At 45.9% G+C, this 15,745-nt stretch overlaps 3 protein-coding genes across 9 annotated transcripts; 2 read left to right on the plus strand and 1 right to left on the minus strand.

Annotated features, from left to right (window-relative positions):
- Positions 1-30: 30 nt before the first annotated feature.
- On the plus strand, positions 31-4,208 carry sdf4 (stromal cell derived factor 4). Of its 2 annotated transcripts, none has more exons than XM_067240863.1 (7): positions 31-157; positions 691-1,017; positions 1,561-1,697; positions 1,868-1,981; positions 2,365-2,523; positions 2,661-2,836; positions 3,056-4,208. In XM_067240863.1, the coding sequence occupies exons 2-7, from the start codon at positions 704-706 to the stop codon at positions 3,230-3,232; spliced, it is 1,077 nt and encodes a 358-aa protein (XP_067096964.1). In that variant the 5' UTR covers positions 31-157; positions 691-703; the 3' UTR covers positions 3,233-4,208. The 2 variants fall into 2 exon arrangements, with proteins under 2 accessions (XP_067096964.1, XP_067096963.1); XM_067240862.1 differs by lacking the exon at positions 31-157 and adding an exon at positions 196-344.
- Positions 4,209-5,130: 922 nt separating this feature from the next.
- LOC136945286 (coiled-coil domain-containing protein 42-like) lies at positions 5,131-6,865 on the plus strand. The gene is made up of 6 exons (XM_067239037.1): positions 5,131-5,148; positions 5,280-5,384; positions 5,495-5,695; positions 5,866-6,087; positions 6,250-6,414; positions 6,685-6,865. Exons 1-6 carry the CDS (start codon positions 5,131-5,133, stop codon positions 6,763-6,765), a joined length of 792 nt encoding a protein of 263 aa, XP_067095138.1. The 3' UTR covers positions 6,766-6,865.
- Positions 6,866-6,921: 56 nt separating this feature from the next.
- Positions 6,922-15,333, minus strand: hipk1a (homeodomain interacting protein kinase 1a). 6 transcript variants are annotated; one of them, XM_067239039.1, is made up of 17 exons: positions 15,171-15,333; positions 13,978-14,705; positions 13,524-13,897; positions 13,218-13,341; positions 12,962-13,081; positions 12,792-12,878; positions 12,504-12,685; positions 12,206-12,356; positions 11,805-12,009; positions 11,604-11,713; positions 11,061-11,195; positions 9,935-10,089; positions 9,651-9,836; positions 9,327-9,497; positions 8,987-9,192; positions 8,713-8,834; positions 6,922-8,564 (listed from the first exon to the last, which is right to left on the minus strand). In XM_067239039.1, the coding sequence occupies exons 2-17, from the start codon at positions 14,701-14,703 to the stop codon at positions 8,148-8,150; spliced, it is 3,471 nt and encodes a 1,156-aa protein (XP_067095140.1). In that variant the 5' UTR covers positions 14,704-14,705; positions 15,171-15,333; the 3' UTR covers positions 6,922-8,147. The 6 variants fall into 6 exon arrangements, with proteins under 6 accessions (XP_067095140.1, XP_067095141.1, XP_067095139.1 ...); XM_067239040.1 differs by having other exon boundaries at positions 9,651-9,812; positions 9,935-10,092; XM_067239038.1 differs by having other exon boundaries at positions 9,935-10,092.
- Between the last annotated feature and the right edge of the window lie 412 nt (positions 15,334-15,745).

The raw sequence follows: 15,745 nt of genomic DNA on the forward strand, positions 1-15,745 counted from the left end.
CAAGCTCATTTTATTTCCTGACAGTACCACGTAGCCTCCATCGCATCGGTCTGATTGGCACCGTTGCAGCACAGTTTGTGTATCTTGTCATTTTCTGAAACAGAACTTTACACCGAAAAATATTACCTGCTGTGTTTACGCTCATTACACTTGGCAGGTAGGTGTATCCGTACAGGAACATTGGGAAGCCACGTGTACAGGAACTAGTAACACTGCAAACGACAGTTTGCGTTTCTGGTTCAGTCTGTTAGGCTAATGCTAGCAACATAGCCTTTATTTATTTTTTATTGGAACTATTTAGTGCTGTGTTCAGGGTTTTTGTCGTTGGAGTGTAAAGTTAGCAGGTAGGTTACCATTTATTTTCGAGTGGTCTGTTTTGTTCGCTAAACAGTTCAGTTCCTGTGATTTGACCAACAACATTAGCCGAGACTGACACAGCTGCAGTAGAGTAATACCCCCATAGCTAGACAAGCTAGTAGAGTAAAGCAAAGTAGGCTACATACAATCACTTATAAATTCGGTCGTTTTCTTCAGTGATATGCAGCTAATTCCTAGACTGGAGATGGCTAGGCTAAATAGATTAGATACAACCCTATCTAGCTAGCTAGCATAGCTGGGTTAGCCTACTTATGTGACGTGTAACTGTGAGTTGGTTGTTTTGAATGACCAAACGTACTTCCGCCCGTTAAGGAAAGCAGTGGCGATGTCTGTGTGGCGGAGAGCTTGGTGCAGGCAGCTTTTGGCTGTGTCCATCGCCCTTGTTACCCTGCTCCATACCATGGATGTCAATGCACGACCAGCAGTCAATATATCAGCATTGAAAGACAAGAACCCCACCATCAAAGACGACAACGAGATTCTGCCCCCAGACCATCTGAATGGAGTTAAGCTAGAGATGGACGGCCACCTGAACAAGGACTTCCACCAGGAAGTGTTCCTTGGAAAAGAGATGGAGGAGTTCGAGGAGGACTCTGAGCCGAGGAAGAACAGGATGAAGCTGATGGATATCTTCACTAAGTAAGACTAGTTTCTCCTTGCAGATACATCAGTTAAATAATTCGTTATTGATGTTGTACCATTTAAAGCCACAGTGGAGGCATATTGGATGTGAAAAAATGACTAAATTAAATGACTAAATGTGTGTTAGTAATGGATCGTCCACAACAACCTACTGCTGTAAACACTTTCCCAGTTTAACCCATGCTGGGGGACTCAAAGCTTAAGTGGAAGGAAGGCAAGCTTGGGGTTTGATTTGTAGTGAGGAACACATGGTCCATAATGTTGGCTCTGATCCTCTAGTCTACCTAGACAACATGCATCTGTGTCAAGTTGCATTGGGCAAAGTAAGTTGGGTATGAAAAGTAGGTTTGTGTGCATAGCACAAAGAATCCCTGTGTGGTCAGGGCACACTGACCCCACACACACCCAGCTTACAACCACTCACAACCTGACATGACTGGCTCTGATGTATTCCAGCCCTCCAACCCAGAAGGCTTTTTAAGTATCGATTTGAAAGTATTGATCCAGCTCGTTTGAACAAGCTGCTCCTCTCACCCCCAGGGTGGACTTTAACAAAGACAACAGTGTCAGCGCCAAGGAGATGCAGCGCTGGATCATGGAGAAGACAGAGGAGCACTTCCAGGAGGCTGTGAGGGAGAACAAGTTGAGCTTCCGTGCTGTCGACCCAGATGGAGACGGTGAGGGAATCACCCATCACATGACCATCCATATGGCTCTGCTGAGTTAGCCTCGTTACCAACACTCAGCTCCTCAGGCCCAGCCTGGATTGGACCACACAACAGCTGTGGGTTGCCAAAGCCCAGTTGTTAAGTTGTTGTGCATTTTCCTTTTTTTTCTTCAACGGCAGGTCATGTGACGTGGGACGAATACCGGGTCAAATTCTTGGCCAGCAAAGGATTTAACGAAAAGGAAATGGCAGAAAAAATTAAGAATAACGAAGATCTGAAGGTGGATGAGGAAAGTAAGTTCACAACACACATCTTATTTTTGTTCATAGCCTGTATATTATATAAGATTTATATAAATAGTAATGTATTAGTCTGTCCAGATGATAGTTTTTCGTACTATTGTGAATAGACTGGCCTAAGGCAGTCCAGAACACAGTATTAGCTATCGGTGTTTGGATAATCAAAAGGATGTGATATTGTAGTTGAGATGACGGTATTGTTGCACAGTGTCCGGTAAAAAAAATCCAATCTTTGCTTGGCTCTAACCACCTTCCTTTTAGAACGACCCACTTCTGATCCTTGATCATCTGCTGTGCATTCTTTTGTTTACCGCTTTGGATCCAAGGCTGTTACATGAATCAAATGTACAAAAGTGATGTCATGTGTGTGTGTGCAGCTCAGGAGGTTCTGGAGAGCCTGAAGGATCGCTGGTTCCAGGCTGACAACCCACCAGCAGACCAGCTGCTCAACGAGGACGAGTTCCTGTCCTTCCTGCACCCCGAGCACAGCCGAGGCATGCTCAAATACATGGTCAAAGAGATTGTACGAGACCTGGGTAATGCCTACTCTTTCTTATGAGTTCAAAGTCTCTTCATGCCCTATATTCCGTGGATTTGCTTGGGTAAATGAATAAGGTAGAAGTAGTAGGTAATGCTGTCTGAATGAAAGGTGTGTGTTGTCTTGTTCTGGCAGACCAGGATGGTAATAAGCAGCTGACACTGTCAGAGTTCATCTCTTTGCCCATGGGCACTGTGGAGAACCAGCAGGCTCAGGACATTGATGATGACTGGGTCAAGGAGAGGAAGAAGGAGTTTGAAGACGTCATCGATGCTAATCATGACGGCATCGTTACCATGGAGGAACTTGAGGTATTACTGTCTCCAAGAATAGGTTGACGCTCGAATAATTAATAAAATGGGCACTTATGTATGTGAACAATGACTACATTTGGGATCTAATGTGACAAGGGGTTTTGTGTATATTAGAATTTCAGATAACTTAGTTTTTTCTGTCTGTTACTGGTTGCACTCATACGTCCTGTCTTTCCTCTTCTTATGTTCGTCCTTGTTGTTCTTCCTATTGTTCAGGAGTACATGGACCCCATGAACGAGTTCAATGCGCTGAATGAGGCCAAGCAGATGATTGCTGTGGCTGATGAGAACCAGAATCACAACCTGGAGCTGGATGAGATCCTCAAATACAGTGAATACTTCACTGGCAGCAAGCTCATGGACTATGCCCGCAATGTACACGAGGAGTTCTGAAGACAAAAGATCCTATAGAATCCCCTTCCCTGTCCCCTTGTCCAACTGACAGGCAGGGGGAATTCCTCCCAAGACTCGCCTGTCTTACTGAATGGAAAATCTCAAGTGTTGGGATGTGCTAGTGTGCAATTCTGTGTTTCTAAAGCCTTGTTCCCCATGCCTCCCCCTCCACTGACTCTAAGGATAAAACGTTTCTCATCTCCAGACTGTCAGTTAACCATTGCCATGGTCTGCCTTTTGTCTGCAGTCGGATTGCCTCTTACGGATAATGGTCTGTTGGGAATTTGGTGCATTCAAGACACTGCGTCACCTTCATAATTCATTTGTGTTAATATATTGTGAACTGTATGTATATGAGGAATTGGAAACAGATACAATTATTTCCCCCACTAATGCAGTAGCTCATGGATATGACTTGCACAGCTATTTTTTTGTGTTGTAGAAACTCAGTGAAAACATCCAGTGACGTTTGTGTAACTGCAAAAAAAAAGCAAAAAAAAGCAATGTACATACCTTAGTGTATCGAATTTATCTTCTCAACTTTTAATGTGGGTCAAATGGGGTCACAAAATGTATGCTGCTGAAATGAAACAAAAAGTGATGCAATTACAGGCATACACACAGAGTATACAACCGAAGCACAATTCTTTTGAAACCACTCTAAAGCCTCATTCTTTGGGAATTATTTCCCTTTTGTGTTATTGTAAAGTTGCTGTGGCATGGCCTTACGGATGTTCTGGTTCTCTTATCCGTCCTGCTCTTAGTGTCTACCGAGGATAGTCCAGCGCATCATCATGTAGGGGAGAATCACATCCAGTAAGGGGGTTTCACCTTTCTGCAAAATGCATTTGCTAGTCCAATTTAAATATTTAAGGACACCTAATATATTTTGGACCGTGCATTGAAGAATATACACAATTAAGCTAAATCAGTACTGCATTGTTTTCAATTCCAAAAATAAACACGTTTTGTTGAATAGCTTATTTTATCATTCTTTCAAAATTTACGAATGCTATTAATGCAAATCGTCATTTGTGATGAGCTCAATGGAAACTGATGAATGAGAGTGAATATTATCAGTGACATTCAAACATTAAGATGATGCCTACTGGCAGACAACAACTTTAGTTGTAAATTATGTGGTATGCAATTATCTTTCTTTTTACTTAAAATGGAGTAATATATAATTTATTTAGACATCCAGGTGATGACACATTGTGCATTTTACTATTATTGGTGAATTCATAAGATGTTTTTCGGTTAATTTCTGTTCCCAATCAATTCCTGCCATATAAGTACTTCTGTTTGCTGTGCTTGGACAGTTGTGTAATAAGCATTCCTCAAATGTTGCAGCGTAATAACCTGTGGAAATGTTTTGTCACCACATTAAAGCTTAATCTGCAGAATCTAACAAAGCTTTATATATTGTACTCCAAGTGGACTAAAAAGCTCTGTCCTCCTGTGTCAAGTTTATTTATTTTCAGCATTTACTCAGTTCTAATTAGTTAAACTATGGTTGCTATGAGACCATTATTATTTTATAAGTCAAAATTCTAGCAATGCCATTCTATGGCCATTTTTGTAGAAGGCTATACAGAATAATATTTTTGTTATCTTTATTTTATAATACAGCTCATCAACATGTCTGTAAATTTGTCCGAATATTTTAAAAGTTATTTTGGGGAGAACCTTCGCGACCAGCTGGTGTAATTATAGTTTTTGAATGCTCTGTATTACTGCTTTTCTTTCCAGAAGCACAATGCCTATAACTGTAACGGATGTATATGGTTACCATTTTGTGTTTTGACAGGAAGTCCAAGTCTTTTGGAGGTGAAATACTGGCACCTTCTTCCCGTTTGCTGCAGAAGACACGGGAGGCCAAGATAGTCCACAATGCCATGAATATGCAAAAAGAGGTCATACCATACTCATCTATGCAATCCCTGCTTACACCACAGGAAATAACAAAACTAGCATATCTTAACTGTGATGTTGTTATGTTCTCCACCCATATCCATTGATGTAGCATTTTTTTCTGGTTTTGCAGGACTTTGAGTCTACCATTAGAGCCCTCAAAGTCCGCAAGAAGGAGCTCAGAGAGAAGGAGGACCAGATGAAGGAATATCTGCAAAAATTTGACAACTTTCTGAAGGTATTGGGACCAGTACAACCATTCTAGCCGAAAGCCAGTTAATACAAGGTTATGTAAGAACACTACCATCTCTATTATCTCATCCTCCTGGGACATCACCCTCTGAAAAGGACAATGAGGTGAAGCGCTGTCGAGCTGTGAAGAAGGCGGGACGGGAGAGAGAGCTGACCAATCAGAAGCAGGCGGACCTGAGGGCCCTCCAGATGGATGTGAAAGCTCTTGTTGAAGTGCGAGATAGTCTGGAGAAACGAGTCAAGAAAAATGCCATCTACCCCCAATATCTACAAAAAGTGGTACAAGCCAGTGAGCAGGTGGGTCACTTAGGGTAGGGCCAAGACAATTTTGGTTAACTGACTTTGACCTGGAAAAATATGAAGGAATTAGGAAACGGGTGTGTTGAACATGTGAGGGTGTGTTATTGACCCATATGCCACAACCTTTACCAATTCCACACCTGGTAGATTCTCGTTTGCCTTCGTAGTTTCAGGAGGTTCGGCAGGTGATGTCTCGCTACGACACTCTGACGCTGACCCGAGAGGACCTGGTCCACACCACCCAGCAGAACCAGGACAGCACAGAGAACTCGAGGAGCCAGCTAGCCCGCTACATGGAGCAGAGCCACGACACCCTGCTGCACTACAACAACACTCTAGCCCAGCTTCAGAGCCAGCTGGACAAGGCTCGCGCTGACGGCATGATCTGGGTGAGAATCACAGTCCCAATTAACCCATGTTAACAGATCGAATGTTCCATGGAGAGATAGTTTACTGATCGTTTAGATACTTGATCTACAGTATCTGCTTTCTTCTGGTTGACTGAAATCTTGGCCAAACTAATCAAACAGTGCCTACTTCTTTATGGATAGGAATCAAGATGGACCCACATACAGAACACAGCTGCCAAGAAGACGCTGCTGTTGGGTACAATCAAGATGGCTACCCTGAACCTTTACCAGAGTGTGTGCAAGAGGAGCAAAGACAGTGGTGAAACACCTGTAGCCCCAGACGACACACTCAAACAGCTGGATAAGGTACAGTTTAATGTGTACAGAAAAGTATGCCCTTATTGGATGGTAAAGTGGCCATGGACGAACACCGGATCCACACCGAGGATATGTAATTCCTGATAACATAATGTGTAGCAAGCTATACTCTTCCTACTTGGTTATTGTCTGTCCAGTTTGTCCAGTGTCTTTCTAGTGTGTAGTACTATTTTTGTATACCTTATAATTTTGGAAATCTATCATCCTGCTAGATAAGCTAGCATGTCTCTATGGTTTGGTTGTCCTGGTTCCTGACAGATCCAGAGCTTCCTGGTTGATCTGATCTCCATCTGGGAGGAGGTGAGCCGACTGGACCAGCCAGCCGCCGGGCACCGATGAAGCATCACACACCTTGAAGTTGTCCTTGTCCATGACACTGTTTTGTATCAATGAAGTACAGACTATGATTTTCTACACTTTTCACACTTTCAAAGATAACATGTACCTTTTTCTTCAAATTAAAAGAGATTTCAAGAACATTGAATCACTTTAAGAATCTGTTTATTGCGTATACGAGTTCATTGCGTAGCACTGAAGCACTTCACTTCAATATAGTTATGATAGTTATGTAGGAATAATCATAATTTCACCAAATCCATAACTTTTTCTGAAATACAGATATCTAACATCAATTCACATACTCATGAATCACTTTCATTAGATTCAACACAAGTCAATTCAAGAATGAGTGAATATCACCATTTGAAGAGGATCTATGTGTACTGGGGTTTACTGTTAAGGTACAGTGAGCTACCAAATCAGAGCTCTACTGGGTACACTGACAAATTCACATACAACATCACTCTACATGACAAGATCCTTAATATTTCCAAACAGTCTTTTGTTCTGTGCAACAAATAATAGACACAGACTTTCTTCCCAGTAATACTGATCAAACATTTCATCGCCAGTCTTCAGAAAACCACCCTGAAAGGCCGTCCTCATTAGACACATGCATCCAAACACCTCACATAAGATAAGAAATATAAGTAACGGTGCATTGTTTTCCTTTGAATGCCACAACTTAATATGTAATAAAATGTTACAATGTTTTCAATATGTTAAATATACTACACACAAATTGTAAATGAAGGTTATGAGGTCCAATTAAAAAAAGGCAAAATTAAGAAGTGATCAAGGCTGCAAAAAATATATTTGCGATGTACTGTCCAAGTCAAAGCCAAATTCTGCACATTTTACTAATTTAATTTATATGACATAACATAAATTCTCATAAATAACATTAATAACAAACAACATTTGCTCACAGTGTGTCAATCCATTAAATGTAACACTGACACATTAACATAAGATTAAAATAAAAGTATAAATACAGTAGGAAACACGGCTTGATTAGTTGTGGTACAGTACATGATACGAACAACATTAGTGATAGTCATTAGTACACATCTTGACTATGTGTCACCTATTTAAAGAGATCTGGCTTAATACTCAAATAACATACTAAGTGTACTGCCAAAGGTAATATTAATTATTTTAAAATTAAATATACTAAAAATCAACTAATTATCAACAAAGAAGCTAGAATGACCCAAAACAATGCTGATTAATCTCAAACAATAAAAAATGTGTTCTTAAAAGAACAAGCATTTAAGTCCCTGTAATGAGTTTGTGCTGTGGTGTTCCATAGTGTTGGTCTCCGTTTGGTCTTCTAGTGAGGCTAAGCTAGCTCCAACCGATCCTCTGCCAAGCAGCAGTCCTCACAGGTAGGGGTATTGGCTGAGCTTGCGTTGGTAAGCAGCATTGGAGCGGGGGTAAGGCTGGCCTGCCAGCTGCTGCTGCTGTTGGTGATGATTGAACTGTCCTGGAGCGTGGCCCACCAGGCCCAGGCTGCTGTTCTTCTGGAGCAGACCCAGAGAGGAGTAGGCCTGGCTGGACCTGGTGTGGCGGGATGAGGCCCCTCCTCCGTTCATCTGGTCCACGGCCTGGGAGACCGAGGCGAGGGCGGCGGAGGCTGGGTATGCGTACAGGTTAGGGGTGGAACTGAAGAGAGAGGCCTCATGGAGCCGGTAGGATGAGTGGGAGGAAACTGATGGAGGGTACGTTGGCTGTCTGCGCAAGGTGCCGCTGCTTCCCACCGATTGGTCATGTGACGATGACATCACAGATTGCTGGACCTATATTAGAGAAACACGGCACATAATAATAGCCATTTGACCTGCCTTTTACCATTACAGAGGACTACTTTTACTTCTAGTTTACTTCTACAGAAGTAAGCAGCAGTCCTTTTGTAAACTACACCTCCAATAATTAATCAAAAACTACCTGACTCAGGTTGAGCGGCTGGGATCTGATTGATGCGGCTCGTTGATGCCGCTCACTGCTGGAGGCTCCTGACCAGATGGGCTGCTCACCCGAGCCTTTCTTGGACTTCCCAGATGCAGGTTCTGAATAGCAACAACAAAGTGAGTTCCGTGTCAGGGAGATGCACATTATGTCATCAGTTTGTAAGTGTGGACCCACCATGCCCGAGGTGGAATCTTCTAGAATGTACATCATGGATGTTTTCGTTGCAGATCTAGACTGTGTCCATGCTCACCTGAGGCCCCCGAGGCCTTGTGAGCAGTGGCCTCCCCTGGCTGGCTCTTGACCGAGGGCGTGGAGACGGCCAGGGCCTTGGAGGGGGTCTCCTCCAAGTTAGTAAGCCTCTTGGGACTCAGCGGAGTGCTGTTAGACGAGTCAGAGTCCTGGGAGTCGTGCACGGTCACACAGCTGATCACGTTGGTCCTCTGACTCGCTCCAGAACTGAGGAGGAGAGACAGAGCTAGCGAGTCGACATCTGCATGTCTCGAGTGGGGCTGCTTCGGGCCTGAATCCAACCCACGACACCAACACACCCTCGTCCCGTCGAGCACTTTTGGATTCACACGTGAACTCACCAGGTAGGAGGGAACTTCCTCTCATCTTCGTCCTCTGTGTCACTGTGGATGGTGATGATGCTGACCGCAGGGCTGGGCGTGTCGGAGATGACGATTGGCTGAGACTGGTCTCCAACGAAGGCCATGGAGGTTTGGACCAGAGAGGAAGCCGACTGGACGGTTGACACAGGCCTGCCAGGGAGCACAACATCCTCCAATGGTCAACTAAACAGACTTTTGAACAACCACTAATGTTAGGTGAACAGACCATGTGAAAAAAAAAAAGAAAAAAAAGAAAAGAAGAAGCCAAACACATCACAAATGTGTGCATGTGCTCAGTGTTACCTGACTCTGCTGTCAGCATGGCGGAGCTTGGACCTCTTCCCCTGCTGGGCCCTGGGGTGCGCTGCGGCTGGAGCGTGGGTCTGAGAGGCGGCTGGAGCAGGGTGGCGCCCCGCTGCAGCGTCCTGCTGGTTCACCCCATCATACTGGCCGCCGTGACGACCCCTGGCGGAAAAAAGAGTTGGCCGGCTACAGTGCTGGTTAGATTTCCGTTTTTATGCTCCGACGGTATAGGCCACGAGTACGGAATGGGTGAAGTCCCATCCCTTTGTCAGGGCAGCACTCACCTCCAGTTGGAGCCCTGCTGGCCTGAGCCGTCCGAATGGGGAACTCCCATGGGCGAGCCAGGGACCACCTGCTGACCAGGGTTGTGGATGGACATGCCTGGCATCTGCTGCCACGTGGAGGGGATGAGGATCTGCTGGGTGCCTGCCGGCCATCCCTGCTGCGCACACACACACACACACATTACATTTTGTCTCTCATACATGGAAACCCAGCTGCTACAAGGGAGATAAGAGGGCAGTGTTCAGAGTATGAGGAGATTGCAGATTGGAGGTGGTTTCTGCCAGGACCACCAGAACAGGAGTCAGAACGAGCACATGCAGTTTGTAGACAGACACGGTTGTCTTCATATCTGTTTCTGTCATACATGGAACACACAGACCACCAGCATGCCCCCTCTCAGTCAATGAGGAAAATGCACCAAGAAGTACATCTTACATTCACATACACAGAAATGCTGGACAGAAAAGTTCAAACTATTGGTTAGCTATGGCTTGATAGCATGTACAGGTAGCAGTGGTGCCACCAGTGTCCTGGATGATATCTCCTTAACCACAAATGTATCAAAATAACATCAACCAATATACATTAGGCCACTACAGGCTGGAAAAACACCAATGCCTAGCAGTCATGCCCTAGGGAGCCTCAGTCCTGAAGACTAGAGAAGAGCCACATAGGGGACATGTTAAACACAGGTCACCAGAATCCAACCTGAAAATGACAGAAAGGATTTAAGGGAAAACGACATGTGACATTAATAGAGGTATTCCTCTTGTTGCATGATTCCAAAACAAGTAGTCATGGTTTTTGTAGCCAAAACTGTCCAATTGGAGATGGGTCACACTTTGGGAAAACCCTGCTAAAAAAGATATATATATAAATAAGAAATACTGCTTTTCTCATTTTGTTTGGCAAAACTCCAGACATATCTGGATCAAAGCAAAGGGTCTCTTATCTGAGGGGGAGGGGGGGGGGAAACACGAGGAAGCTTCAAGCAAAAGCACAGACTCGGTAAGCAGCACATGCGCCCCATGCTCCTCTGCACACCCCCAGAAGATGTGTGTGTGGAAGAAGGGGGAGGGAGACAGCTGGATGAGGGCTAGCAGGGTCATCGTGTGGACGCTTTACCAGCATAGTGGTACTCTGATCCAGAGGGCCAGGCCTCCCGGCCCCACAGCCCAGAGCCAGGGGCAACGGACACAGGGGGGGCATCCCCGCCACGGGAGCGTGCAGGCTGGCTACCATCAGGGGGTTGAAGGAGGCCTGGTAGGAGGAGGTGGATGAGGACGTAGGGATGGGTGGACGAGTTAGGTAACTAAATAGGTAAACAGGGGAGGATGGTACACTACGTCCCTTTACGGGAATCCACTCATCCCCAAAGAAAAGAGAGAAGGTAAGAACTGGATTAATCCTAGAGTGGTTATTCCTTTATTATTCTCTGGTGAAAGACACCCTAAAAACAACAAAGTGTCGAGCTCAAAAATCTTTATGAAGATCATTCATTAAAATGATCTCAATTCAAACACGTGCAGTGACGGCACCAGCTGAGACATTGTAATAAAACAAAAAAACAGCAAAGCTTCTTTATGTATGACAGACGTGTCGAGATCTACAGCACACACACACACACACACAGATGGGCCCAGGGTACACAGGGTGTCTAAGTCCTACCTGTGTCAGCATGCCTGGCTGGATGTGCAGAGGCTGGGTAGACTGATTCTGCGGGACAGAGTTATCCATCCTCACTGGGTAACCAGAGTGCTTATTAGACGCTTGGAGACCTGCGAGAACACAAAAACACCATGTTCAGCGACAAGAAACGTTCAGTTGAAACTGCATTTTAGCGGGTACTGTTGTCGTGTCAACCCTCACCCTGGATGGTGGAAGGGCAGACGATGAGGGTCTGCTGGAAGGGCTCCGCCTGGGGGCACAGCTGGGTGGGTCGGGTCTGCATGGGCACGCTCTGCTGGGCCAGGCCCGGGATGTTGATGGTAGCCTGCTGGTACAACCCAGGCTGGTAGTTCAGCAGAGGGACGTTGCTGCTCAGGGAGAGGGACTGGCCACCTGTGGACGCCATCTGACAGGGACCACATACACGTTAGCATGGGACGCAATGGGATTCCTTCCAGGTGGGAGCTTGATATGTGAATACTGATGCCTGAAACCACCATGTTTTCAGCGACAGAAACATAGCTGTTCAAATATTTGGGGCCAAGATCTTAAGTATATCTGGCTTTTTACGGCTTCAATCATCAAGAAGAATCCTTGTCTACCTGGTTGTGCTGGTTCAGCTGGCTGCTGAAGGTGACCGTGAGGTTTGTGGCTGCACTGGGCGTGCTGTTGCTGGCAAACAAATTCTTCCCATTCTCAAACGTGCTGCACCTGCGCTTGCAGATGTCCATGTGCTGGAAGCAGGACTTCACACTGGGGAAGAGGACAGCAGGTTAAAGAAGGCCGGCAAACCAGGACAAGGCCGATCCCAGCCCCACCGACGACTACAGTTCACCCCAATGTAGAAACAATCCATCTGAGACCTCTACCACAGATCCCTGCTGACTGTCCCCTGCTTACTGGGAGCTGTGGGGGAAGTGGAGCAGATGGGTCATAGTGACAAAGGGGTGGTTCAGCGTTTTCATGGGGGTGATCCTCTTGTCGGCGTCCAGGGTGAGCATCTTCTTCAGCAGGTCTATGAACTCCCGTCTGTCGGCCTTCTCGGCCAGAACGTCGGTCCCATCCAGGCTGGTCATGTTCACCTGCAGCACAGCAGCGACGACAGGTGAATTCCTATGAGCCATGGTTCCAGTGTTCTGACACCAACGCTAGGAGGAGGGGGAGGATTTACATCTGTGGTGACCTCACCTGCATCATGTCATCCAGACAGTTGAAGATGTATTTCCGGGCCTCTTTCGACTTGATCCCCATCTCTGCCTCGTGCTCTGCCGGCGTCTACATAGAGGAAGAGTAGTGGGCGCTGATAATGGAGTATTGAGGAGGTGTCGTTTTCTTTTCTAGCTGACGATGTACTGTACCTTCAGCCTCCAGAGAGGGTAGCTGGAATCAGGGCCTCTGTTGAAGAAGCGGCTGGTCTTGGTGCCAGCGCTCAGGATGTACTCCGCTGGCAGACCCTGCGTCTGGGAAATGTAGCGGATCTGTGCAGCACAGGACAAAACACCAGCATAAATACTATTAGAGAGAAATATACACACTTTTCACATGAAGTAGACAAGTAAATGCCAACGGTGGGTAGCATCCATAGTCTCAGAGTTTGTGAGAAGAGCTGCTGACCTGGTCATACTCTGAGGCGCCAGGATACAGGGGCCATCCCAAGAACAGCTCAGCAATGACACAGCCCAGGGACCACATGTCTATAGCCTCACAGAAGGGAAGGCCCAGAATGATCTCTGGCGCCCTACAAACACATTACAACCATTACACGCGGTTACAACAATGGGATATCTTAACAACAACAAAAAATACTACATTTTACTAAATAAATGTGTGAATTTTTCATGTAAGAACTATTCATTCTACATATCTGACATCTGGTGGTCACTGTGTTGTCATGTATGATACAGGCTGTACCAGACCCACCGGTAGTATCTGGACTGCAGGTAGGTAGAGCAGACAGCCTTGGAGACATGGCTGGCTGAGCCAAAGTCAATGACCTTGACCCTGTAGGGCTGCCTGAGGGGGTCCACCAGCATGATGTTCTCCGGCTTCAGGTCAGCGTGGATCAGGCCCAGGCTCTTCAGCTTCATCAGGGCCGTGGACACCTGCTGCAGGACGGGCCGGATGGACTTGAGGAGCAGCGGGCTGAACTTGCTGTGCTTCAGGAAGTCGTACAGGTTCTGCTCCAGCATCTCAAACACCAGGCAGGTGTGGTTCTTGTGCTGGAAGCACTCATAGGAGCGCACAAAATTGAACTCATCTGCATTCTCAGTGCTCAGTCTGCTAAGGATACTAACCTGGACAGAGAACAGAGAAAGGTATTAATATGCTTTTGCAAATACTATCTCAATAATATTGATGCTTTTCAACGCCTTACCTCAATTTGACCCTGGCGGGCATATGAGGGGTGGTTCTTCAGGATTTTGATGGCCACAATCTCATTGGTTCCACGCTTCCAGCACTTTGCAACCTGACCAAAAGTGCCCCGCCCCAGGAACTCGAGCACCTCGTAGCTGTTTGACACGGAGCACAGGATCTCATGCTGCACCAGCTGGTAGTCTCCCTCACTGTGGGAGTTGCTGCTCTTGGTGGTGGAGGTGGAGTGTGCGATGGACTGGGCTGTGGTGTTGCCCCCAGCCCCGGCTGTACGGTTGGTCACCACAGGGGCAGAGAGCTCCTCCAGGATCTGGACACTATCACTGCTGTCCACCTCCTCACTCTTGCGCTTGTGACTGTACTGTTTGTGGTGGAGGTCAGTGGGCTGAGAGGAGGATGCAGCATCCTTGACACGGCGGCTGGAGGATGAGGAGGACGAGGAAGGGGGTCCAGGAACACTGCCAGTGCTGTCTGCTGCCCGTACGACTGTCTGCTCCCTGGAGCCTCCAGCTGGTGGGAACCCTTGGTTGGAGGAGCTATGAGTGGGGTTACAATTGGAGGCAGAGGGGGAGGATGCTGTAGCCTGACTCGAGCTCTGATGGTAGTAACCGTTTTCACCCGACTGGTTGCTAACATCCCACGCTGTCTCTACCTTTAGTTTCTTGGAGCGGGTGTAAGCACTGGAGGTCACCGAGGGAGAGGAGTAGACCTGGATCTGGGAAGCCATACCTAGGTACAACATTGAAATGATCAATTCTCCTTATAAGTGATAGTCCCATGATCTCTCAATCGTCCCAATAATGCGAGACGTTTCACTGCAAAACAGTGCGGAAGGCTAGCCACACAAGTTAGCAAGATACATACAACTAAGTTACGCAAAACGTTCGTGCCCGGATGAAATTGCTTGCTAGCTAGCTAGCTAGCTACTAGCATTTACTTGCAAGCAACCAGGACTACTCTAGTCTAGCTTGCTAGCTTGTTATGTGTTATATGGAGAAATATTCGTCATCCATCGATCCATCACACAAATTACAAATGTACTCTTTTGCACGGCTAGCTAGCTACATTTATTTGAAAGCCAAATACAGTAGTTCGCCACAGCATTTCAGCAAGCTGGGTAGCTAGCTACCGTAGCTAACAACTAAAATCGGACATTCGTTCTGCCTAACCTAAACCAGGCCTGGTTGTTTTTACCTGTGCTTTTGCTGTGTTGTTGGATTGTGTTGGATGCAAAGCGACACCTCGCTTTCTTCCGAAACCAACTACATCTGCTATTGAAACATCACTACAAAGTCCATTGCTTTATCACTTGAAAAGTTAGTAAAACAATATCAGCTGTTTGCAAAAAAGGGTGGACATCCACTCTTTACATCACTAACACTGTCATAGTTGCAGCAGCTTCCTTACTGTTGATGTATTACCGTAGTGAACAGTTTTGCGCATTTGAAACCTGTACAGTACTGGGTTGAGAGGATTTGAGATGGAACGTGGGTATCGTGCAGATTAATTAGAGGCGCATTCCATTGTTGGCCTTGGAGACTGAATGAAATGCTGACAATGTCAACAATAATTCCTGTTAACCATAAAACAGATAAAACACAGAATATTAGAGGTAGGTTACTCTGATTCCACTTAAATGTACAAGCAAACCATGAAAGTTTTACTGCTAGGTAGACTACATTTAGACATTTAGTCATTGAGCAGACGCTCTTATCCAGAGCGATTTAAAGTAAGTAAAGGGACATTCCCTCGAGGCAAGTAGGGTGAAG

Source organism: Osmerus mordax, chromosome 7 (genome assembly GCF_038355195.1).
Source record: "Osmerus mordax isolate fOsmMor3 chromosome 7, fOsmMor3.pri, whole genome shotgun sequence".
Classification (NCBI taxonomy): Eukaryota; Metazoa; Chordata; class Actinopteri; order Osmeriformes; family Osmeridae; genus Osmerus; species Osmerus mordax.

What these genes read in the sequence shown, in the direction of transcription:
- hipk1a (XM_067239038.1), bottom strand. Translation starts at nt 14,703, where the DNA reads ATGGCTTCCCAGATCCAGGTCTACTCCTCTCCCTCGGTGACCTCCAGT. An exon ending in AGCTGAACCAGCACAACCAG is followed by an intron (nt 12,010 to 12,205) that starts GTAGACAAGGAT and finishes GGTCCCTGTCAG; the next exon opens with ATGGCGTCCACAGGTGGCCA. An exon ending in CTGCCCTTCCACCATCCAGG is followed by an intron (nt 11,714 to 11,804) that starts GTGAGGGTTGAC and finishes GTGTTCTCGCAG; the next exon opens with GTCTCCAAGCGTCTAATAAG.
- sdf4 (XM_067240863.1), top strand. Translation starts at nt 704, where the DNA reads ATGTCTGTGTGGCGGAGAGCTTGGTGCAGGCAGCTTTTGGCTGTGTCC. An exon ending in TGTCGACCCAGATGGAGACG is followed by an intron (nt 1,698 to 1,867) that starts GTGAGGGAATCA and finishes CTTCAACGGCAG; the next exon opens with GTCATGTGACGTGGGACGAA. An exon ending in TTACCATGGAGGAACTTGAG is followed by an intron (nt 2,837 to 3,055) that starts GTATTACTGTCT and finishes CCTATTGTTCAG; the next exon opens with GAGTACATGGACCCCATGAA.
- LOC136945286 (XM_067239037.1), top strand. An exon ending in TGGTACAAGCCAGTGAGCAG is followed by an intron (nt 5,696 to 5,865) that starts GTGGGTCACTTA and finishes TTGCCTTCGTAG; the next exon opens with TTTCAGGAGGTTCGGCAGGT. An exon ending in GCGCTGACGGCATGATCTGG is followed by an intron (nt 6,088 to 6,249) that starts GTGAGAATCACA and finishes CTTTATGGATAG; the next exon opens with GAATCAAGATGGACCCACAT.